The sequence below is a fragment of the Aphelocoma coerulescens genome, chromosome 5 (genome assembly GCF_041296385.1).
Source record: "Aphelocoma coerulescens isolate FSJ_1873_10779 chromosome 5, UR_Acoe_1.0, whole genome shotgun sequence".
In the NCBI taxonomy this organism is placed as follows: domain Eukaryota; kingdom Metazoa; phylum Chordata; class Aves; order Passeriformes; family Corvidae; genus Aphelocoma; species Aphelocoma coerulescens.
In genome coordinates this window covers 28,540,710-28,563,066 of record NC_091019.1, presented here as the reverse complement: position 1 = coordinate 28,563,066, position 22,357 = coordinate 28,540,710, and the positions used below count along the sequence as shown (strand labels likewise).

Below are 22,357 nucleotides of genomic sequence, written 5' to 3'. Positions count from 1 at the left end.
CAGGCATAGCCTCCTACCTCCAAATAGTGCAGTTCTTCCAAAAGAGCTCAGGTTAACACAGAAATAAGAGCATGAGAACCACAAAGACCCAGCACACCTAGCCTTGGAGACGGTCTCTTATCAGGAACGCTCGAGGCTTCAGAAGATGATGTTAAGAATCACCCAGGTGTTCAACTAAAGACCAACATGTTCCAAAAAGCAGTTTCTCTTCAATATCTGGCTGTTATCTGATGGCTCACGATTTATAGAAGGCTCATGTTCAGTTAGTTTTTTCTCTTCAACCCTTGAAATTGACAGTCCTTTGTTTAAATGCTACGGATTGCTGGCCTAGTGCTGCCCAATGGTAATGACCCCATTGGTAACTGGATTGATGGAAGGACATTTTTAGCATGATCCATTTTGACGCTGTTTGCCCAGGTGTCTGTCTCCCTGCCACTTCTGCTAACTTATCCTTCCAGCTCTGCTAGTTCCAGAACAGAACTCAAACATCAAAAGACAGAGTTGTGGTTATCACTGGTTCAGCTGAGAAGTGCGTGTAAGAGTCACTTTCCCAACTGAGACAAATGTGAGAACTCAGGATATCAGTTCTGAGCTCAGAGCTGAAAATAGTGCACACTCCTACAGAAGGAATAAAAGTCCTTAGAGGGCAGAAGGGCAACCTAAAGGAGAGGGAATAAAACAGCTCCAAGAACCCTAGAGAAGCCCACTTGGCTGGGGCAGCAAAGAAACCCTCTCAGGCTCTGTAGTGTCTGGAGTATTCACTTGCTCAGAAATGCATCCTTGAAATGCAAAGCTTTTCTATCTTGCACTACAAACAGCTGAGCAGGTCTGCCTCGCCACCCAACACATGCTCTCAAGGCCACCACACCGGGAACGCTGCCTCACCTCGTGTGTGCAGTGGCTCAACTCTGCTCCCACTGGAAGCAAAGGGAGTTTTCCTAGTACTTCCAGTGGAAATGGGCTTTGCCCAAATGTGTATATGCACAAGGGAAACTAGACAGCTCTGGGACACAACCCGATGTGACCGGAATCAGCACCCTAAACTGAGCCAGACCCCACAACCAGGAAGCACAAGGCAGGCTCTGCTGTCTAGAGTGAAAAGACTATACAGTAGAGATGAACTTCTTAAACAAGAGGAGATAACAGAGGGCGACTTCAGTCCAACTCAATGTCTTTCATTCTCAAGCTTGAATCAGTCTATAGCACAGAACTAGTAAAGCCTTAAACAAGCACACTGCCAGCTGCTTTTCTCTGGGTTACAAACACATGGAAGAATGGGAGAGAGATGGTAACAGCAGAGACAAGCCTGGGAGATCCTCCAGGTGGGGTGAGATCCAGCACTGTAGGATTTGATTCTCTTTAGACTTTAGCCAGTGGATATATGGTATAACCTATGGAAACTGTCCCATTAGATTTTAGAACACAAACACAGCAGAATGTCATCATAAATAAGCAAAGTCTGTGTTAAAAAATTCTAAGTACACAGCATTTTCTCCAGTTCTGACACCTTTTTAATAGAAATCACTTGTTTAGGAAACAAATAGCACTTTTGTAATTTTTTTTACAATGTTTCTTACCTTGATCTTATTTTAAGTAACACTAGGAAGACCTCAATATCTTTTATTTTCCTTTTTAATTTAAAAAAGTTGGTTTTTTTCCCCCAGATACAAAGATTTTGCCCTTGCATAAAAAAACAGTGCCCAAAACGATGACACAAGGACTCACAAAGACTCACTGTATCTCACTGACACTATTACTTCTAATCTATACCATGCAAGGTCCCATCTACCTCTTTAATTAGACTGTCAGCCTGAAAAACAGCTTTTCTATTCCTTATTTAGTTCTTGTTACCAAAAGAAGAGAAAGGAAGTGAAAGAAAAGGACATTTCTCTGTTGAGTTCACACATCTGGGTTATGTGCTACTTTGTTCAGGATACCTTTGTTGTTTATAAATACAGAAAAGGGATGGAATCTCATTTTCAAGTAATTGATGCACATTTTCTCTTGGGACACCTCCATCCAATGCTCCAAGCTGACCCTGGATTCTGGCCCTCTATTTTCCCATTCCCAACATAGACTTTCTGGATGAGTGTGAGGACCCACAGGCTCTCAGGCACATGGTGTGATTCTTGGGGTGTCCTGCGTAGGGCCAGGAGCTGGACTCGATGATCCTGATGGGTCCCTTCAAACTCAGCATATTCTATGATTCTATGTGCTGGTTACTCAGTGAAAAGTCCATCTCCTTTCCTTTTGTACATCTCCTGTCTAAACAATAGTAAATACTGCTTATTTGATAGACTTGTCCCTTCTGGGCACTGGGATTTGATAATTTATATTTCTGGTTTTTTTGGTTTAATAGTACTGAGAGTTTAGAAACAGGAAAAGCCCATAGGCTCTTTGGACTTGTTTTTGTTTTCCCCTAGCTAAACAAACTGTTCTGCAAATAGGAACTTGAAACCTGCTCTCCTCCCTTATCCCTGCTCCTCACCCCAAACAAAAATAAAACAAACCTATAGTGGCTGTGGAGGCTGCTGCAGGCACACACTGGTGTAAAATATAGAGAGAGTAAATATATTATTTCACTTGGCATGGTGCTGGCAAAGAACCCCCAGCTGGCACTATTCATGTAACATGATCCAAACTTCGCATGTACACACAGAATAAGAAGGATCAATTGGCAAACTCCGGTGCCGCCTGGCACAAGCATCTTCACGCTCTCTCTGGAACCAAAGAACTAAAGAATTCTGCACTTTCCAGAAGAAATCCAGTTTTGCTTTTCTAGAGTTTCTTTATTTTGCTCTTTCTCCTCGCCGCCACCTCCCTTGGCTCCTTCTTAACTTCACTGTGTTATTTAGTCTCATCGCCCTTGTTACAGTTCACCATGCAGCTCTGGGAAGGGGAGGGGGCTAAGGTGGAGGTGGCAGCATTAGTATTGTTAGTGGAGTCCATGCCGTTGGAGATGGCTACTGAATTGACCTCAGAGTTTATGGGTTTTGAAAGGTCGATGCCTTGGATGAGGCGGATCAGCTGTTTTACCTTCTCCAAGGAGCTGTGCATCTCCTTCTGTTTTGCAAGGATGGTATTCTTCATTTCCATGCATTTCTACAGCAAAACAGAAAAGCAGTAATAAGTTCAAGCTTGTGAATGAAAGAAGGTAAGAGAAGGAATATGATGTTCACAGATCTAAATGTAAGTACCCAGAAAAGACTGCAGCTGCAATTTCACTTTTCCAGCCTAGAAGAAAAAGAGTCTCTAGGCTGTGTTCACAGGAGAATTCACATTTGCAGTCTGAGGAAATAAATTTCCAAGACATAGCTGTCACCTGCTATCGCTCCCTTTCATTCCAAGGTGTGCAAATGAACACAGACAGCTCCATCCTTTTGTGTTTCTTTTGAAGGAAAACTTTCAAGTGTATGTTCTTACTATTTTTTCTATTAGTATTACATTACTGAAATTTCTTTAGCTCAGATCTGCAAGCTCAGGCATCCCACTGCAGCTGACTGCTGACAGTGTGTGTGCAAACCATTAATGGGATACAGCCTTTGCTTTCACATACATTTTAGCAGGAACATCACTTCCTTCTCTCAATAAGTAAAAGGGCACTTGAAAAGGAAACCAAACTCCTCTTCACTTGAAAATCTTATTTTGTGGCCACTTCATTCTCTTAGAAGTGGTAGTAACATAGCCAGCTCATCAGCTAAGAGCCAGGGTAAGACTTTTAAAAAAAGCCCACAAATGATGTTTCAAGAGTGAAAAACTGCTTATATGTATATTTGAAACTCACAAAAATGAGGAAACAGTAACTATGTCTGTTACACTCAGGTTTTTACATGAAGATGGCAACCTTCCTACACAGTTTAAATCTTTTATCCATGCTGATCTCCAGACACTGTTGGTTTTAGCTTTACTGCTTTCACATGCAGCTCATGGCATCACAATAGCACTACAAAATCCAGACCTAATGTGCCTGTTTTGGACAGGTCCAATATAAGTATAAACATTCTCCTTGCCCACCACCAATCCCTCATGTTAAGGGCTTGCATCCACCTGGGTACATCGCTGAGTTGTCTAGTGCTGCTCAGGTTACACCCAGCTACTGCTAACCAGAAGGTGACAGTCCCCAGGACTGCCAACCAGCACCTCACAATCATTTTATTTGTATTGACAGCACTGAGAGGTCTGTAAACATGGGACACTTTTGCTCTAATAGGCAAAGACAGGCAGCCTGGAAAGCGCATCTGTATCTAAAAAGAAAAGTCTGCAATTATGAATGCAGCCTTACAGACGTTGCCCCACAGCAGATTCTGCTTTTTTTCATTATGTAATACTGACTAGGGCTGCACCAATGAGGGGCTTAAACTTTACACTGGCAACTCAAGAGACTGATTTGCATATTAAGGTGAGAAGAGTGACCAAATTAATATGTATATTCCAAATCCTGCAATAAACTAAGGTGGAAACTATAGTTTCTGGTTTGAAGTATGTGCAGTGTCCAGCTGCTGACTGCCAAGGCAACACATCAAGGTTCTGAGAGTCAGCTGTGAGTAAATGGTCACTTTTGCATCAGAAAGGTCTGGAGAGTGCACCAAGGCTGTAACTCTCACTACACACAGAAGCCCAACCATTCTTGTTTAAGTGAGCCACAAGAGAATTGGACTCAATCTACTGCCCACAGACAAAAACGCTCTGGGTCACTTTTGTCACCTGCTGATATTATATGTCACCGTATGTCTACCTACATGTTCAGCATGGATCATGTGTAAGAGACTCAATATAAGTGTATGTTGCCTTTATTTCATTCCTGCTTCCCAAAGTCCTAAAAAGCAACAGAAAGCGCTCACTCAATTCTAAATAAATCCAGTGGATGACAGGTCTGGCATATGGAGTCACTCCATAATAGTTTTCTCTCTGCCTTGTGGCACCAGAACACAGGTTAAGGGTTATTTGGGAGGACAATACTCACTGTTATAGAATTGCTGAGCTGTTTGACCTTCTGCTCTAGTTGTTCTCTTTCCTGTTTTAAATCTGAACTCCATTTAAGTAGTTTCTGTTTTTCCTCTTCTTTTGCTGCAAAACAGAGTATTAAACAGAATATTTAAAATATTTCTCTTACAACAGTGGATAGAAGGTCTAAAGTGCTTCATATAAAGAGGGGAGTTATGTTTAAATCAATGCTTAACAACTTGTGCACTGAATCACCCCCAAAATTTTATCTACAGACACAAGCATGACAAGCTTAAGAAATATTTAGACTGGTATTTTCACTTCACTAGTAATTAACGTTACTTCCTTTAGTATGACAAAATTTCCTTTTGTAAAGGAAGTACCATTCTATTCCACTCCCAAAATAACATCTTCCATTATAAAAGTGAAAGAAAAGTGTTCATCATTTTCTTACCTGCTTTATATGCAATATATGAATGAACAATTGCTAAAGTTCCTGGCCATGGGATTGCTTCTTCCTTCTTTAGCATCTGAAAGAAAATTTTCATAGAGATTTAGCTGGTAAAAAACCTGCCTCAGAGAAAGCAAAAAGGGGAGAGAGAGAAAGAGGGAAAGACTGAGGGTTTTCTTTCATGGCTATCATTAGCCTCAGCCCCGTTAACATGAAGCTTCACAGACTTGATCTGAGATTTAACAGAGGGAATTATTCACAACTGTATTGTGGCTCCTACAAAGCAAGCCTATTTCTTACAAATGTCAGCATTTTCTTAAATTCCCTCCATAGCCACAAATAAAGTCTACTAATGATACTGAACAACTTAAAAGAGGAATGAAAAGATAATATATCTGAACTCAAAACTTGCCAGGAGATAGAAACATTACTTCATGGTTCAGAAAAATTGCTGATCTTAGTTTTTCTGGGAAAAAATTTTTCATGCTGCAGCCTAGTCTCCACACCATACATTCAAACATCACACTTCCTGGCTAGTAAAACATTAAATTGTCCTATCATTCCTTCTTATCAGAATCATCTTAATAGACTTGTCAAAGTCTCTTTATAAGAGTAAGCACCATTTATGTCTTTCGGATGCTTCCTACATTTTGCTTCCTAACAAACTTTCAGAGGAAAGAGACATATTTTTAGTTCATGATCAGAGTGGTGTCTCAGAAGACAGAAGACTTGGTCAGTTTACAGTGAGGTGACTCAAATTTCCTCCCTAATTTTGTTGGAAGCTATCACAGAAACATGAAGAGGAGGGATAAAATGAGAGTAGGCAAGAGCAGGAGCACCCAAGTCATAATACTCCCTCTCTCTGGCAACTACTGACCAAGTCACTTGATCTTTGCATTTTCATTCTTCTGAGCAGCACATTGTAGGTCAGGCTGTTTCCCTATGTTACCACCTGGCACACCAAAGGCCATGTGGGTGACCAAGCAATGTACTGCATTAGACAGGATGCAGCTTCAGCCTGCCTATTATCAGCAATCCTTTGCAACTTCTGGAGCTCCATGGAAGGGTTAGGAATACAGTAGTTTACTTCTTCATCTTGTAATCGCAATGCAATTATAAACAAAATATTAAAATAAAACCTGCTCATTTCAATTGTACATTTTCAGAGAGTGATCTGGAAGGAAGAGCCACGAAACTGTTCTCTTATACTCATTATACTGATGCTGGATGATATTATTAAAGAGATCACTGAAGACAACCTTTCTGATGTTTGATTTATATAAGCAAACAGGGGCTTATATTTGTTCTATCTATTGAGGTAGGCTTGTGCAAATGTTTTATTTATTTGTCCAGAAGAATATACTAATAACTTTTGAAGAAACAATGAGCTTAAAATGAACAGCAGAATTTCTATGGGTTGTAGATAATCTTTCCCAAAAGTCTGCATACTTTGATTCAGAAAAAGAGTAAAAACATAAGGGTAATAAATAAAGACCCCAAATCTGGAAGCAAGACCTGACAGTTTTGTATTAGCACACATTCCACCAGAGGTAATAATTCAATGAAATTCACACAAGCCTTATTGCACATCAAATAGATTTGTTCAGTGTCAGGCTGTCTTGGTCTAAGTGACCCAAGCAATCTGGTTATTTTCTTGAACACCAAAAAGTCCTCACATGCATTGTACATAACTCCCTGTCTGTCAAACAATACCTGGTCTTGACATTTGGGACAGATCCACATGCCCTTGGGAATGGTTTTCAGAGGCGGGTCCAGACAATCCAGGTGATAAACACGTGAACACGTGTCACACATCAGCAACTGCCCGCTTTTTCTGCAAACGCTGCAAAAATCCTCATGGATATCACCCTACAAAATTGAGGGGAAAGGGTTTGGGTGAGAGAACACAAGAGAGAGAAGGCAAAAAGTGAACTTTGGCCTTTGATATCTACATCTTAGTTGAATTCAAAGTTTACAGCACTAACTGTTTCTAAGGGGATTCCAAAAGGTCAAGCCTTTTTTAGACTGTGAAACAGGAAAACCATGCCAGATGTCAGAAACACTGACATCTGTCCTCCCAAACACTCTCTCTGTCCTCCCAAGGCAAAATGGTACAGCAAACACTTATTACCATAGCTTTTCTTAACAACTGCTACCCCATAGCCTTTCTTCAAGATTCCCTCTTTACCCTGATCTTTTTATTTGCCTGAAGTGATGAGCTACCCACTTCCTTAACCCTCCTGATTTTTGGATGTAAGCCCAACTCCACTCCAGGAATGCTGATTAGGCTGTCTCTTGCCAGTAATAGTATGTAAGAACTGAGCGACTTAAAAGAACACTGTCAAGTATTTAGGTCACCTTTAAAAATGAAACCGTAAGGAAAAGGTGTTGTGCTTCTAAATGAAAAAGAATAGAATGAATTATGTTCTGAGAAAATTCTTTTTACTTCACTTGGGCTACCTCAAGTAGCATCAAAACAGCTGTGACTCAAAACTTTCTTATTCTCTATAGAGAGTGGATTGTTTCATCACTAACACAGACTGAGAGCCAGGATAAAAAAATACCAAGAGAGATTTTCTAACATTTTTTTAAAGAAAAAATTGAAAACATGACTGGCTGTGCCTTTTAAAACAACTAGGTTTAGTTACTATTGCCTTTCCATCAGAGAGAAATCTTTCCTACAGCCATTAGCATCCCAAAAAGGTAGGTCTGATTTTTGTTTCTTTTTCTTCTTTCTCTCTTCTACTGTTTTGATTTGATTTTCAGATATTTGAACAAAGAGGCATGATAGAAAGACGGCTCGGCATTCATAGAGGAAGCAAGGGGCAGCCCACCCTCTCCTCTGACCACGGGGCTATCCTGGCAACTCCACATATTCAAGGCCCCATCTGGCGTCTGAAGTACACACTTGTCACTGACTTATAATGAAGTTTCACACATTCCCCCCAGATCTGCAAGACTGCAATTTTAAGATGTGTGTGTTGAGTAGAACTGTGGGTACACACTCCCCTGTATGAAATACCAGCGTATACAAGGTTTCATTTTGGCACAGATCATCTATTCACGTGTGCAAATAATTTCTATCAGTTTGGAGGGGTAGCAGATTTGGCCATGCACTCACGCATTAAGGTGCCAGGCAAGAAAAATTACAGTAATCTCCACTATGGATATCATAATACACATGCAAAAAGAATGACACACGAGCAATCTGCTCAGGTTTCTACTTCCCAGCTCTACTGCTGCTGAGGCCCTTCTTCAAAGGGAAGGCTACTCTTAATTCCCAAGGCTAACACTGATTTCATGTTTTGTAAAGGATCAATCTTTAGTGAATTTTCAGTGCCATGTTTTGGATCCATAACTCCTAGGGACTGTTGAGAGCTGAGTTATAGTAGTACTTCATCCTTTAACACCAAAGAGTTCCTCAGTGTTAAATGAAGATCTAAATGAGTGACATTTCATGCTTCTTGTGAAGTGATGTGTTGTAACCAGGCTGGGAAGAACTTCTTTCCCTCTATCATGCATTCTCTGAATACAAGGAAAAGGCAGCAGGTAAGAGATGTCATATAAGCTAAAATAAAATTCTCTTCAAGATAAGGAAAAGTTTTAAGAGGGGAATTCTCTCATTTTAGAAAAAAAATTCTGTGCTAGAGACTTATGTATCTTAAGATGTTTTAGTTGCCACAGACTACACAATGGCTCTTAGTAACAAAGTGCAAAATTACTGGTGTGCTGAAAACCAAACCTGTTATGTCTCATACCCTGCAGAAAGAGACCTACAAAAGAGATGTGCTGTTTCTTCTTGATGGGGAGACATGTAAAAATTTAGACCCAGAATATACCAAATTCAGCTGAATACTGCAAAGCCTGTAGTGATACAGGTGACCAGTGTGCAGTGTAGCTGAATGCATGGAGATGACAACACACATGCACAAATTTCACAGTTCTATTTTTGGTAATGCAAAATTCAGGGCATTTTCTCAGCATTAACAACTATCCTTATCAAAATCCCAGCCAGTGTTTGATTCCAAAGAAATGCCCCAGGTCTTACTATTATTTAGTTAATAAATATATGCATTAAGGGGGGGCTGGATTTGGTGTTGTGACATGCACCCCACTAACCTAAGCTTCTGAAGCAGCTTTGTGTAGGCTACAGCCAGCCAACTTAGGCTAGAGCAGAGCTCACTGAGGCTGCTCTGACATGCTACAGGCTGAAGTGACTGAAGAATAATTTCAGAACAGATACCATAAAAGGTGATTTAATGTCACTTTCTGCTCTACTTCCTCTTCACAAGGGACCAGGAAAATAAATTTAAGCTTTCTGGACAGCTAACAGTTTTCTTTATTTTGATAAAGTGTCTAGAGCAGCAGGGCCTGGCTTTAGGCAACAGAACTGAATAATACAGTATCAAATGTATTTTGTGCTTGGGTATGTAATATCTATACTTATATGTACATTTCACTGGAATAACATGGGAAAACTAAATATTCTGCAACAGGAATTGTTCATGACCATAAAAATAAAGATGATCATAGTGTATGATGTAAGTGAATTAAATTATCAGAAGCAATACTAATTCCGGCATTTCCTAACTTTTATAGGCTTTACTTTGCAATCTGAACGTTCTACAATGCTCCTCTCAATTGAAACACTGTTTTGATGTGTTTACTAATAAAAAAGGCATTTTGTGACCAAAGACTTGAATCATCTCTAAAATGGAGATTTTTGCACAATTTTTACTGCTGAGTAATTGACCTTCAAAGGCAATTGCCATCTTCCAGGTGAATATGCCACTACTGCATGAGGGAGAACCACACATAACCAAGCGGCTCATAGACAATTGCCAAATAGGAACAAAAAAAAAGCCCGAGAGAGAGAGAGAGAAAAAAAGAGGTTTTGTTCAATCCTGCCTACTGCATTATTTCCTTCCTTTTCCCAGGTTCTAGTCCTACTTTCTACCCCTCCATCGTTATCACCAAAACCATCTTAAGTTTCTGCTTCATCCTCCTTTCAAAATTTCTCCCTGTCATTCAGAGAGTAACATTTCAGGAGAAATTCAAGAAGGCTGTTCTGGTCCACTGTGCCTGATGTCAAGTGCTTGGCTTGATTTGCAATTTTCATAGGGTGGCTAAACACATAGATTACTCAAGTGCTAAATCAAATTTTCATTCTAAAGCCTATAGGAATTAGACCGTTAATGCAAAAACATTTTAAAGATAAGCAAAGCTGCAGTTTTTTTCTTTATCTGGCTGATGAACTGCTCAATTATTTTAATTCAGACTTCTGAAATAGCCCTTTCCTTAGGCATGCACTTGTGTTTTCCTTTTTAAGTGTTCAAAAGTTCCAAATCAGAGTCTGTAACTACAGAAAACATTTTCTGTCCTATCTAGAATAAAGAGACTTTTCTATATTCACATCATCTGCTAACAGTGTAGACCCTCTTCAACATGACATGGTCTGGCCTCACTGCCAAAAGAAGTGATCCTGATTTCTCTGTATGCCTATTCATTTCACCCTGCATGAAGCTGGCACAATAATATTTGTGCCTATAAAATTAACTGGATTAGGGTGTGATCCTAGCTAAGACTAAGAATTTTTAGCTATGTCAGTTCCCGAATGCAGATCACTACGTGGCCTCAGATATGTCTGTGCTGAAACAACACAGGACACATCAGGCATTTAAGGGATGAGAAAAGACTGCTGGTGACAGGCAGGATAGCTGTCCTCAATGGTAGCACCTGGCATAAACTGTGGCCTGAGCATTTCAGTGGATACTGTATTCTCCATTGATTTGAGTTGCAAGGTCCTTAAATGTCAAAGAACTAATCCTCCTCTTTGTCTTCACCACCAGCATGACTCGTACTACTGCTGTTTAAATACAGAGTACTTTTCCAGCACTGTATTGCAGTTTTCCAGCCAAGGACGTTAAAGATTTTCACAAGTATTGCTAAGTTCTCAAAACTCAAGATGGGAAAAGCATGCAGCATGACAAATATATAAATAGAGAAAACAAAATCACAAAAAAGGGATGTGAGTGCACAAGCTTATACAGCAATCTTATGAAAACATATTAAAAGAAGAACACCTTCCACCTTATGATGGCGATTGGAAACCATTCCTTTCTTTACAATTAGCAAGAACTATAAGATGTGACGAAGAACAGATATTTACCTCTTTTCTGATATTTTGCTGTCTCTGAAGATTCAGATTTTGTTTCATAGTTTATTTTAAATTTAAAAAAAAGTATGAGCACTTTGAAATATATCTTCTATCTTCACACATATTTTATATTAAATGGAATTCAATACCAAGTACTTCTGAAAATCCTACCAAATTAGCCCAATTGAAAGTGAATATGTGTTGAATGTGACTTTGGTATAAAATTCTTTAGAAAAATCAAGCTCTTTAAAAATATTAGTTCTGTCGCATATGTATAAACAAAATGCCTTGTCTGGAAACGTTAAAAGGGATTTATATATGATTTTATAGGGGAAAGAATGTTACTGTTCTGTATTATGGTATGTTCAGGTAAAAGAGAATGTTTGTTACCTGTTAGGTAATCTTCCATTGTCTCCTTTAAATCACTTTAATTTTCATTAATTAATGTATATTAAAGCAATCCAGAACCTAGGCCTAAATACAATCCTAATTCAGAAAATTAAGGGCATTCAGAACTAGATTTGAATGGTACAGAAATTTATTCTTGATTTAGCTTGCTGCCATCAGGCACTGCAGAAAACAGGGCAACAACTCATCATGCTCTTTTGAGAGCTCTTACACAGTAGGAGAAGACTCAGCAGTATACACACATCAGAGATGGAAAAGACCCCCACCACATTATCCAGTCCTTCTCTTGGGGCCAATGTAAAATATGTGCTCTTCAGCATATTTGCAAGTTATCTGTACTGCTTATTTTTAAAAGTCCCCAGAGATGGAGCTGTCCCACCTTATCCATGAGGGGTTGTCCCACAGTCCCATTCATTTGGCCGTCAGGAAAGGGTTTTTGCAGTTAAGTGCTATCCTGCTCTCAGAAACGATTATATAAAAGAGAACTTTGTGATTCCACATGCATATTCCCTGGGTATCAGAATTGCATCTATTTATTTCAGTGCTTCAGACACACTTGTACTACTTCTATTCCTGTTACCTCTGCAGAACAAATACAGTGGCAAGGAACTGGCTTCTATTCCCTGTTCTACGTGGTCAGTTGGTCTCTCAGTCTATGTTCTCATAGTGGTGCAACTATACAGATGAAAATAAAACAACCAACTTTTCCTTAAAGGCCATTTCAAATGGTGGGGCTTCAAGTATATGTGACAATGTCTTTTCTGAAAGGAGGACTGCAGAAGGAGTTTGTAGCACTGGCATGAAGGAATGAGCAAGCACCTTTTGATTCTTAAGCTGTGCCCTGTAAATACCAGTCTTTAAAAAGCAAGCACTTAAATGAAAGTACACTCCAGCTCCTGAGAACTGTTTTACCCCCACTGAACAGTCACAACACACTTTCTGCCAAATCAGTGCTGCAAATGCTGCTCCTGACTGTTCTGCATGACGAAGCAGTTTCCATCCTTCTCTCATTACAGAAACACAACTTTTTGTTATTATGGCCTGTAACTAATACTTTTCATTCTCCTCTTCCCCCGCCCTGCCACCCCCTGGCCCTTTTTCATGGATGACAGATTCGATTCAGTCAGACAAGATCTCAGACACTACACAAAGGAAATGAGCTCATCTAGCATGCCTGGTGCCTCCCAGTGTTTCAACACACTGGAGGAGTTATAAATAAAATCTCTACAGGATAACAACATAGGTGCAGGAGGAAAAAGGGAACGGTGTTTAAAAAATGCTGGACTGTTTCGCTGCACTGAATCAGGACAAATGATGAGTGAGATTAAAGAAACAAAATCTGCAATGATTTTCCTTGTGTCTGTTTTGCATAACTTTCTAAAAGTAACCCCCTCCCCAAGAGTTACTTACGTCTGTGGAGCTGGGGCTAGGCAGGGACACAGGCTGAACAGCTGCGGGAAAAGTAAATGTGGTCTCTGTCTTTTCATTTTCAGGGGAGTCAGGATAACTGGACAGAGGGGACGTGGGGGTCAAAGCCCCGAACCCCAACACCGTGTTGTATTTAGGTGGACGACCTACATATTAACAACAGGGAACACAAACGAAAAAAAAAAAGAAAGGAAAAATGATCTTACATACCTTTGGCCAGTGGTCCTCATTGGCTAGCGTGAAAAAGGAAATGATGTAGCACAGAGAGGAAGTTAATATAAAAGTTACAAGTGGAAGGACAGAAGCAAAGATTTAAACATTTTTTAGAATCTTTAAGTAGAATTTTGCAAGGAAAGAACATTTAAAAGATGTATTTCAGAAGGAAATAGAAATAAGCTCTGTAGAGGGTCAAAGAATCATTCCCAAAAAAGCAGCATGGGGACAGGTGCTACTCCTAGAAATGAGGCTATTCAGTTTTTAGGGGAAACATGTTGGCATCAAAGCTCCACAGAAGCTACAAGAACTACTATTAAATCCTTTCTGTTATCCCACACCTCCCTATCTTTCTAGTGCCAGCATAAATCTACACAAAGGTTAAGTCCTTTATCAGAGGCCAACACTCACCACCCCCCTGCTTTTCTTCCCATTTTTTAAACCTGTTAGTTCACAGATCAGCACTTTCCACCCTACTGGTACATTTTTAAAATTAGGCTACCTAATTGTTGTCTGACCCATAACTACTATCAGTTTTAACCTACCACTGGTCTTCTACTGTAACCCACTCCAAATTCTGTGCTCTTTCTTAGACTTTCTCAGCCAAGTACATGTGATTATGTACAATACCTAGATACTGCTTTAGATTAGCAGATGTGCAAAATGTCTTCATAACAATTCTTATAAAATTATGAATGCAAAGCAAGACAGCAAAAAACCCAGTATGCAACTATCATTTCTGCCTTCCTTCTCCAGGGTAATTTATGGATATGTAAACATAAAGGAGTTAGGATCTAGGAATAATTCCCTAGATCTTATGTTTACAGATTGTCAGTCTATACCTATTAACATGCTAAACCTTGCATTTAAGGTCTGGATATGTTCCAGAACTAAGTATGTCCTTGGAAATGGATTTCTGCTAGTGATGTCCATGGGTGAAATTTCTGACATGTTCAGCACCATCTATAATTAAACTAAAGCTCTCAAGGGCACATACTTACAAAAGCTTTTCACTCAATATACTGCTGTATTAAATTACAAAAAAAATGTATACTTCCAAATCTTTTGTCAGTTGAAAACATGTGCTACTAATTTGCTGCTGATGCAATGTAAAGGCTCACAACAGGGTGTGAGGAAAAAAACAGAAAGTATAATAGTCAGTTGCAAAAACAGGCTAAGAGAGTATCAAGTACAAATGCATGCAATCATTTTCATTGATACAGTAATTGTTCACAATAAGGTCTAAAATAAAATTAAGAAATCATTACTAGGAGAAGGAACATTTACTTATCCACAGAGTAAATGCAAAAACCCTATTTAAAATCTACATAATATAATTTTTAAAAATGCATTTAATGTTATTAGGGGATAGCAGTAGAGACATGTCTTTTATTTAAAAACAGCATAGCTGCAGAGGACTGAAAACATGTATCAAGAAGAGAACATGACAAATTAATATTTCATCTTGCAGCCAAAACCCCCAAAAGATAGTGAAACTGGTCAGTGCTAGGTGGGACTGGTTTATTTTTAATCTGATTGATTACTTTTTTTAGACAGAAAACTTAGGAATAGAGAAGGTATTAGGAGTCTTTAAGGACTGCAGAAAATCATCAAAAATCAGGTAAAGATTGTCAGATAGGTGTGGTCAATGCCATGTACAAATAATGGCATCACATTTTCTCCCATGTTCTTCTGCTTCACCATAATCTAAGCCTTAAAATTTTACCTGTTCTATAGAAGGATTTCTTCTGAATAATAGTACATAAGATCATCTCTCATTTTAGGACAAGTGGCACTCTGGTTGCAGTTAAAGTGCTTAGTATGAGCACAACAGCTTTTCTCGCTCAAGGTAAGTTCTTTTGAAGGACCCATCACTACTCCCAGTGGGGAACAAGGCTTTTGTGACACTAAGTTTCCTCTCCTATTCAGGGCACAGATGCTTTTTCCATAACCACTGTCTTCTTGACAGTAACAATACAATCTAGTCATTAACAAGGGGGTCTTGACAACAGCTTCATATCACTAAACGATGTTCAAACATCTTACATTTCTAGTGAATATCTAGCAAACGGGGTGGTTTTTGTTTGGTTTTTTTTGAGAATGAAACTGAAATGAAACATTGAGCTGCCTAATAGAACTTGCTATGCTAATGCCTGGAAGTCATGGTCTTTGTCTACTATGGAAATTTACTGGGCAAATGAAGTACTGTAGAGTCCTTCTTGTTTTGCTCTTCAAATCAACATGGGGACTACAAATGCAATGTGGAGGAAGAAGCATTGGGCAGGGAGACGCTCTGGGTATACCTCACCTCTTTTACGTGTCCCGGGATGCATTGTGCTGTTCAGGTACGTCACTGTACTCTTCTTGCGCTGCAGGGAAGAATGGAACAGTTTCTGTTGGGGAACATTTCTGGCAATAACTGCATGAAGTAGCTGAGGAACAGCACAGTAAGTACTAAGTGAGATTACTGGCTTTTGTGTTTTCTGAAGCACACCTTCAGAAAGGTTAGCTTTTTTGCACTGCTTCTGACATCTGAACTGCTTCAGGCTGATTCACAGGCTGACCAACACACACTGCCATTTGACGTCAGCTTTAGAAAGGAGAAGGCAGAAAAGATGTAACTACTAGAGGAACACCCCAATGTATTGACTATTTAAAAATCTGAGGGTCATGTCATTGCAATGGCTTTTTGAACTATAAATGATAGCTTGCCTTTCAAGTTACAACTCAGACAGCTTAGAAGGTAGCAAGATGTTAGAAAGACACTCAAGATCAGAATAGAAATACCAGCATCCCCCAGCAAAATATTAATACCTCAGGCTCAAAAACGGCTCCACTGTACACTGGATTTGCTGTTGTTCTTCTTTTCCTCTCTTGTCGCTTACTTTGGATTTCTTGTGAAACAAAACATTCAGGTTAGAAAACAATGGATCTCAGAAATAGATAAAGTCCTCAGAATTCAGTTTGCATGTGAGAAGAGCTGTAAAGATTTCTACAGAAACCAGTCATTCCCAGTATAAACAACTGTATTATAACTACTGAAGGTTTGAAAAATAACAGCTGACAAGGAATACAAATACAGTGCTCAAGTAACTAATGAAATGATTGCCGCCTTCTCACCAAGTAGCCCATGACTAAGACATTTTAAACTCATGGTAAGTATAACTGGGATCTAAAAACAAAGCCTCTGGTAACCTTGCTGATACTTAAAAATACAGTACAGGAATATGCAAGCCATTGAAATGATAGGCTGTCTTTGAATATATAGGATTAGAAGTTTAAATTATAAATCAAATTATAATCCATTAACTCATTCATTACAAATTATACATGGTGTATCTTTGCAGATACAGGGGTTGTCCAGAAGGCATTGGAATTGCCACAGATTTCTTTCCTACCATCAGAGCATACACTTTCTTCCCAACCTCTGCTCTCTGTTGCATAAATAAGTGCTTTGTTTCAATGTCATAAGAGGAACAAGAAAGTATGCACAATATACTAAGTTAGATCAAGAGTACAGACATCCCAAAGGTACTACTGTGCAAGAAAATACTGCATTTAATACAAGAACTATTTTGGAACCCTATTTCCAATTCAGAAAGACTATGAAATCAGGAGTTCAAGAACCAGCCTAAGACATTTTTCCTACCTTCCAGATGGTCATGAGTAACTAGTCCCAGAGACACCATGAAGGCAAGTTTCTGTGAGGGGAGAGAAAAAAGATCATGAAAAGTACAACTGTTAGGATGAGTTATGTCATTTAGGCCCTTTAAAGGCAATTGATCAGTAACTAAGCACCAAAAATATTTTTAGTAATGCTTTGCTTCTATAAATCACTTTTCATTCATGTATGTCAAACTTCTTGAAAGAGAATAGACAAGAGTCCCATTTTCTAGATGGGAACCTAGACTGAGATACTGGAAAATGCCCATTGCTCATGACCACACAGTTGGCAGAGCTGGGAACAAGAGAGCAGTTTCTTTACTTCCATTCCAGCACTGAACTGACTATTAGAAAATACCAATACATTCAATTGCCAGAAAAATATTGCTAGTTTAAGATCATTCTCCATCTATTGTGAAGTACAAGGAGCCAACTCTCGCTTAGACTTGCTATTTGCTAAGGGCTATGGCTTTCTTAGAGGATTCCAATTTTAATGCAGGAAATGCAGAGACATGTAAAAATCAGAATTTTGTTGTACAACTGACAACAGTTAGAGCTCACACAACAGTCAATTTGAATCCATCTACAGAAACAAATGTAGCAGAGCATTTAGCTGTAATCAGTTCCAAAGCTCTTCATGGCAGAAAGGCTTTAAGAAATGGCCATTCAGACCTCTCTTTCACCCCAAACTAAACTGGGCTAAAACACGAGCAGAATGTGAATATATGTGACTCTTTCCATCCTGCTCACCAGAGTACAAATATTTTATAAAGCAAAACAAACATTTCTTCAGCTTTGAGAATAACTCCAGAGTCTAGAACCGCAAAGGAATGGCAATCAACACTGTAATCTGAACCCCTCTTTGAAAGAAGTGTCACAGAGAAACTATGATCTTCTAACTTACAAAAGACTCAGAAGCCAAATGCATTCCAGAACTGAAAAATGCAATGCACTATATGTATTTAGATTTCATATTCTGTACCCTTATCAACTACTGCTGTCCAACAGGAACATATGGAATGTTAAGGTAAGAAGTCTTGAGGGAACAAAATATTTTCTGAAGGACAGTGTCCTTTTCTTTTCTTAAAAGAAAGCTCTGGATATGTTCTGATACCTGTGGATTTTCTTCTCGTTTTGGCTTCGGTGCAGCAGGTGGAGTAACTGTACGACTTTCTGTTTGCTTCTCTTCTGTTTCCACATGTGGTTTAATAGTCTGGAAGAAAGCAGTGTTTCTCTCATTCAGTGATAAGAATGACTTTTTTTTACTTTGACTATTAAAGCAAAACAAATACTTTCACAGATACAGAAGAAAAAACGTTTAGAGCTGGAAGTGTACTAACAAAGGCTTAATTGAGGAATCTGATGTGAGAAGAATGTTAAATAAGGTATTTTCATTTAACAAAGAATGAAACAGCCTTGTCACCAATCCATTACCCACACAGCCCACAAGATATAACAGTGATTTCAAGAGTTAACTTTGTTACAGAAATCACCAAAACGTCTGGGAATAATAGCACTTCAAGAAAACTCATCCCATCAAGACTTCCACCTAGAAACCATTCTGCATGGCACATTTTGTACTTCTCACTCCTCAGTCTTCGTATTTCATAGAATTATGAATGGCTCAAAAACTGTCTCTCTGAATCCCTCAATCTCAGATATTTCTGAAGCTTTTTCTTTTCTCAAGTCATAAATCTTCTGCATGACATTCCTCAGCTTATAGCATGGATGTTGAGGCTATAAACTGAGTGAGGTAAGCTACAGAGAGACAAACTTTTCCTTTTATGATATGGAGAAACTATACAGAAAAATTCATGTATTATTAAACCACCACCATTCTTCTACATTTTTCTGTAGTTGCCAGTAATTATTCAAGAGCAAATGAATATTGCTGACATCAAAAGGAACAGGCATCAAAAGTCGAGTATTGTAGAAGTACAACTTCAAATCACATGAAAAGGGCACACATTGCTGAGTAACTTGTGGAACAGCCCTGAGGTATGCAAGAACCTACTCTTGACACTTCACAAGCAGAACTGAGCACGAGCACATCTTTCATGCACATGATTTTCATAGTCTCCATAAGTATTTCAAAGGCAGCAAAAAAGGCACATTAGTCTAGGAAAGAGTTATTATAAATGACAGATATACTACTATTATCTATATAAATTACATCAATATTATGTATTATAGTACGTAATATAGTATACAGCGTTACACTATTACTAATATACAATACACAAAAGAGTTAAAAGTGAATCAGATTATTGCTTTACTTGAATGGACTGGCAAGGACTCTCAGTTGCAATCCACACTGACTTAGGTAAATTTATTTTACAGAAGTATTTTCTGGAGAGAGACTTTAAATATACATAATTCTCTGCTTCTGAGGGTCTCCTTTCTGCTCATTCAATCCAATTTAGACACAGGGAACTATCAGACTTCAGAAGCTGAGTGAGACTATTTTGCCTCCAATCACAAGATCGCAAGATCAAGGGATCATGGAAGAAATGGCACCATTTATCCTATTAAATATCCCTAGAATTTTGTGCAATTTTTGCCTTTCACATAACCACCCTTTGAAAAAAAAAAGGGCTTGATATGAAGATGGATTTCAGCTTGTACTTGTTCTCCAAGATACTAGTCAAACCCTGCACGTAGCCTGCTTATGAACTACTGACGTTTAAACAGTAGAGGGAGCATAAAAACACTGAAGCAGGAGAAAAAGGTGCCAATGGCCCATATTAGAGGCAATGGTAACTTCTATCCCAAGAGCTTATCTCCAGCATCCACTGAAAATTTGTCCCTGGTTGTCGTTCTCTCCAAACCTGCACAGTAAAGCAATAAACCCGGTATCTTGCATTAGTAAACACTTTATCTGTACCTGTTTTTCAATGTTTGGTTTGCTGATCTGTACAGTCTGAGGTCCAGCAAGCCTGGTACCCGGTGCTGCTATCACGATGCTGGTGAGCTGTGCCATAGGGAAAGTTTTGGCTATGGTTGCTGTCTGCCCGTTAACTACACGAACTGGATGTATGGAGTTCTGGGAGTTGGGTAAAGAGGTGGGTGTGAACTTTGTTGTCAACATCACAGGCCTCTGAATAAGCTGAGGAGCTGCAAGCATTGGAGGAGGTGCAGGGGCAATAGGAATGTTATTTTGGGCAACCGGTTTAGGTCGAACCTACAAAAATAAAAGAAGAAAAAGAAAAGAAAGATAAATTTGTATGTCAGTATTTCAGATCAACTTTTTACTAAGTCTTTCAATTCATCCTGTATAATCTGAAGGAGGCTGCTTGATTTTTTTTAGATAATGTAATTTTAGCATACTGTCTTAAGTATGTTAAGAGAAAAAAGCATCACATTTTCAAGCCTACTTACATAAAACCCATCCATAACATTTGCATATATAGTCACTGTCCCTGAAATGGTATTTGGATGCACAGACACTTATACTGAATGTTTATTGCCAAATGCCTTACTGTACCTAAATTAACATCTTGGTTTTACAAGCCAAAAAACCCATGTAATATTTACAGGTACAGCTGAGGTGCTCATGTTAAAAGTGTTTCAGGGCCTTGTAATGAACCTCCAAGAAGTTATGAAGAGTTGACTGTACCCTGAAACAAGTAATTGTTTTTTTCAGCCAATACCTGTTATTTTTGTCAACTCTATATGTTATTTAGATACCTGTACAACCAATCACAATAAGCCAAAAAAGTGACAAGATTATATATTAATCCCTTACTGAAAGTGATGAAGGCACAGGTAAATGCAGTCATTTCTCTTATTTCACAAGAAAGAAAAGAGCCACAAGAATCTTCCAAAACTCCATCACCAATACCTCCTTATTTCTTGTCCCCATTGTTAAGTTTGTATTCAACAATGGACTTATAATATCATTACAGAGTAAAGAAGTAAAGCACATTACTTTAAAAATAAAGCTTTTCTTTTCCTTATTTGATTCCTATTGTCCTATCCACCTTTAATACTCCATAAAGCATTTTACCATGAAAAACTAGGTCACATTCCAACAGATCTCACCGTACCCAAATCTTAATCAGATACCAGCCTTTACTTTCCTTTCTCACTTTGCAAAAGATTTAGACTTTTATTCACAGCACCATTTATTTCCTACAAATTAAGTAGTTCATCCAAGATGTTCTTTTTGTTACATAAAGAAACAATCTCTGTCCTTCCCAAACCATGAAGAAAAAAGTAAACCACAAGTTTTATTACTCACCTGAAAACAGAGGTCACTCTCTCTTGCAATACAGAAATACTTGGGAATAATCTAGAGACATCTCATTTTTCCTTTTTGTTGCTCATGAGCAGCAAGCAACAATTAGAGCGATTTAAGGCCTTGGGTGATACTTTGATTTTGATGACACCTATTCCGTGGGTTCATCTCATTTGATGCAAACAGGATCATACATAATCATCATACATAAATTTCATAAACACAATCTCATACAGGCTGGAAGGCAGCTGAGGAGGTCTCTAATTTGACCTCCTGCTCAGAGCAGGGCCAACACTAAATGCAGACTGGGTGGCCCAAGGCTTGGTCCAGATAAGTCTTGTAAAACTTCAAGGATGGAGCTTTCACAACATGTCTGGGAAGCCTCTTCCATTCCTAATTGTCCTCAAAGAGAGAAGTGTTTCCTTATATGCAGTCTAAAACTTCCTGTTCCAATTTATGAGCATTGCCTCTAATTTTCCTGCCAAGCACCAATGTCTCCAGCTTCTTCTTTATTTCCTTGCTGATATTGGAAGTAACACTGCTGTTAGGGTCTCTTCTCCAAACTGGAAGAGCCCATATTCCTTGACCTCTCCTTACAGGTCATATATTCCTGCCCCACCCCCCCCCAGCTATCTTAGTGGCCTTCCTTCCCATGCTTCATTCAAATTTATCAACCAGGGTTTCCAGAACTGCAGGGTGTTTATCAGACTCAGTTTTATGATTGCTGAGGAAAGGTGGATAATCTGTTCCCTGAATCTACTGGCTGTGATCCTGTTGATACAGGTCAATATGCTGGTAGGCTTCTTGGCTGTTAGGGCACAACACTCATTTCGCTACGGTCGAACAAGACCTTTTA

At 38.9% G+C, this 22,357-nt stretch overlaps 1 protein-coding gene across 9 annotated transcripts in view; it reads right to left on the bottom strand.

The window, feature by feature from the left end:
* Window positions 1–1,488: 1,488 nt before the first annotated feature.
* PHF21A (PHD finger protein 21A) overlaps window positions 1,489–22,357 on the bottom strand; it is a 127,833-nt gene continuing 106,964 nt past the window's right edge. For 7 of the 9 annotated variants that reach the window (XM_069017329.1, XM_069017325.1, XM_069017332.1 and 4 more), the window contains 10 exons: window positions 20,149–20,445; window positions 18,379–18,477; window positions 17,251–17,302; window positions 16,416–16,495; window positions 15,910–15,970; window positions 13,371–13,534; window positions 7,109–7,264; window positions 5,399–5,474; window positions 4,964–5,067; window positions 1,489–3,102 (listed from right to left, as the gene is read on the bottom strand). In XM_069017329.1, the coding sequence (XP_068873430.1) occupies window positions 2,848–3,102; window positions 4,964–5,067; window positions 5,399–5,474; window positions 7,109–7,264; window positions 13,371–13,534; window positions 15,910–15,970; window positions 16,416–16,495; window positions 17,251–17,302; window positions 18,379–18,477; window positions 20,149–20,445 (1,344 nt within the window). In that variant the 3' untranslated portion in view covers window positions 1,489–2,847. Of the gene's footprint in view, window positions 3,103–4,963; window positions 5,068–5,398; window positions 5,475–7,108; window positions 7,265–13,370; window positions 13,535–13,598; window positions 13,622–15,909; window positions 15,971–16,415; window positions 16,496–17,250; window positions 17,303–18,378; window positions 18,478–20,148; window positions 20,446–22,357 lie in introns of all 9 variants that reach the window. The other 2 variants (XM_069017333.1, XM_069017334.1) reach the window with 1 other exon arrangement.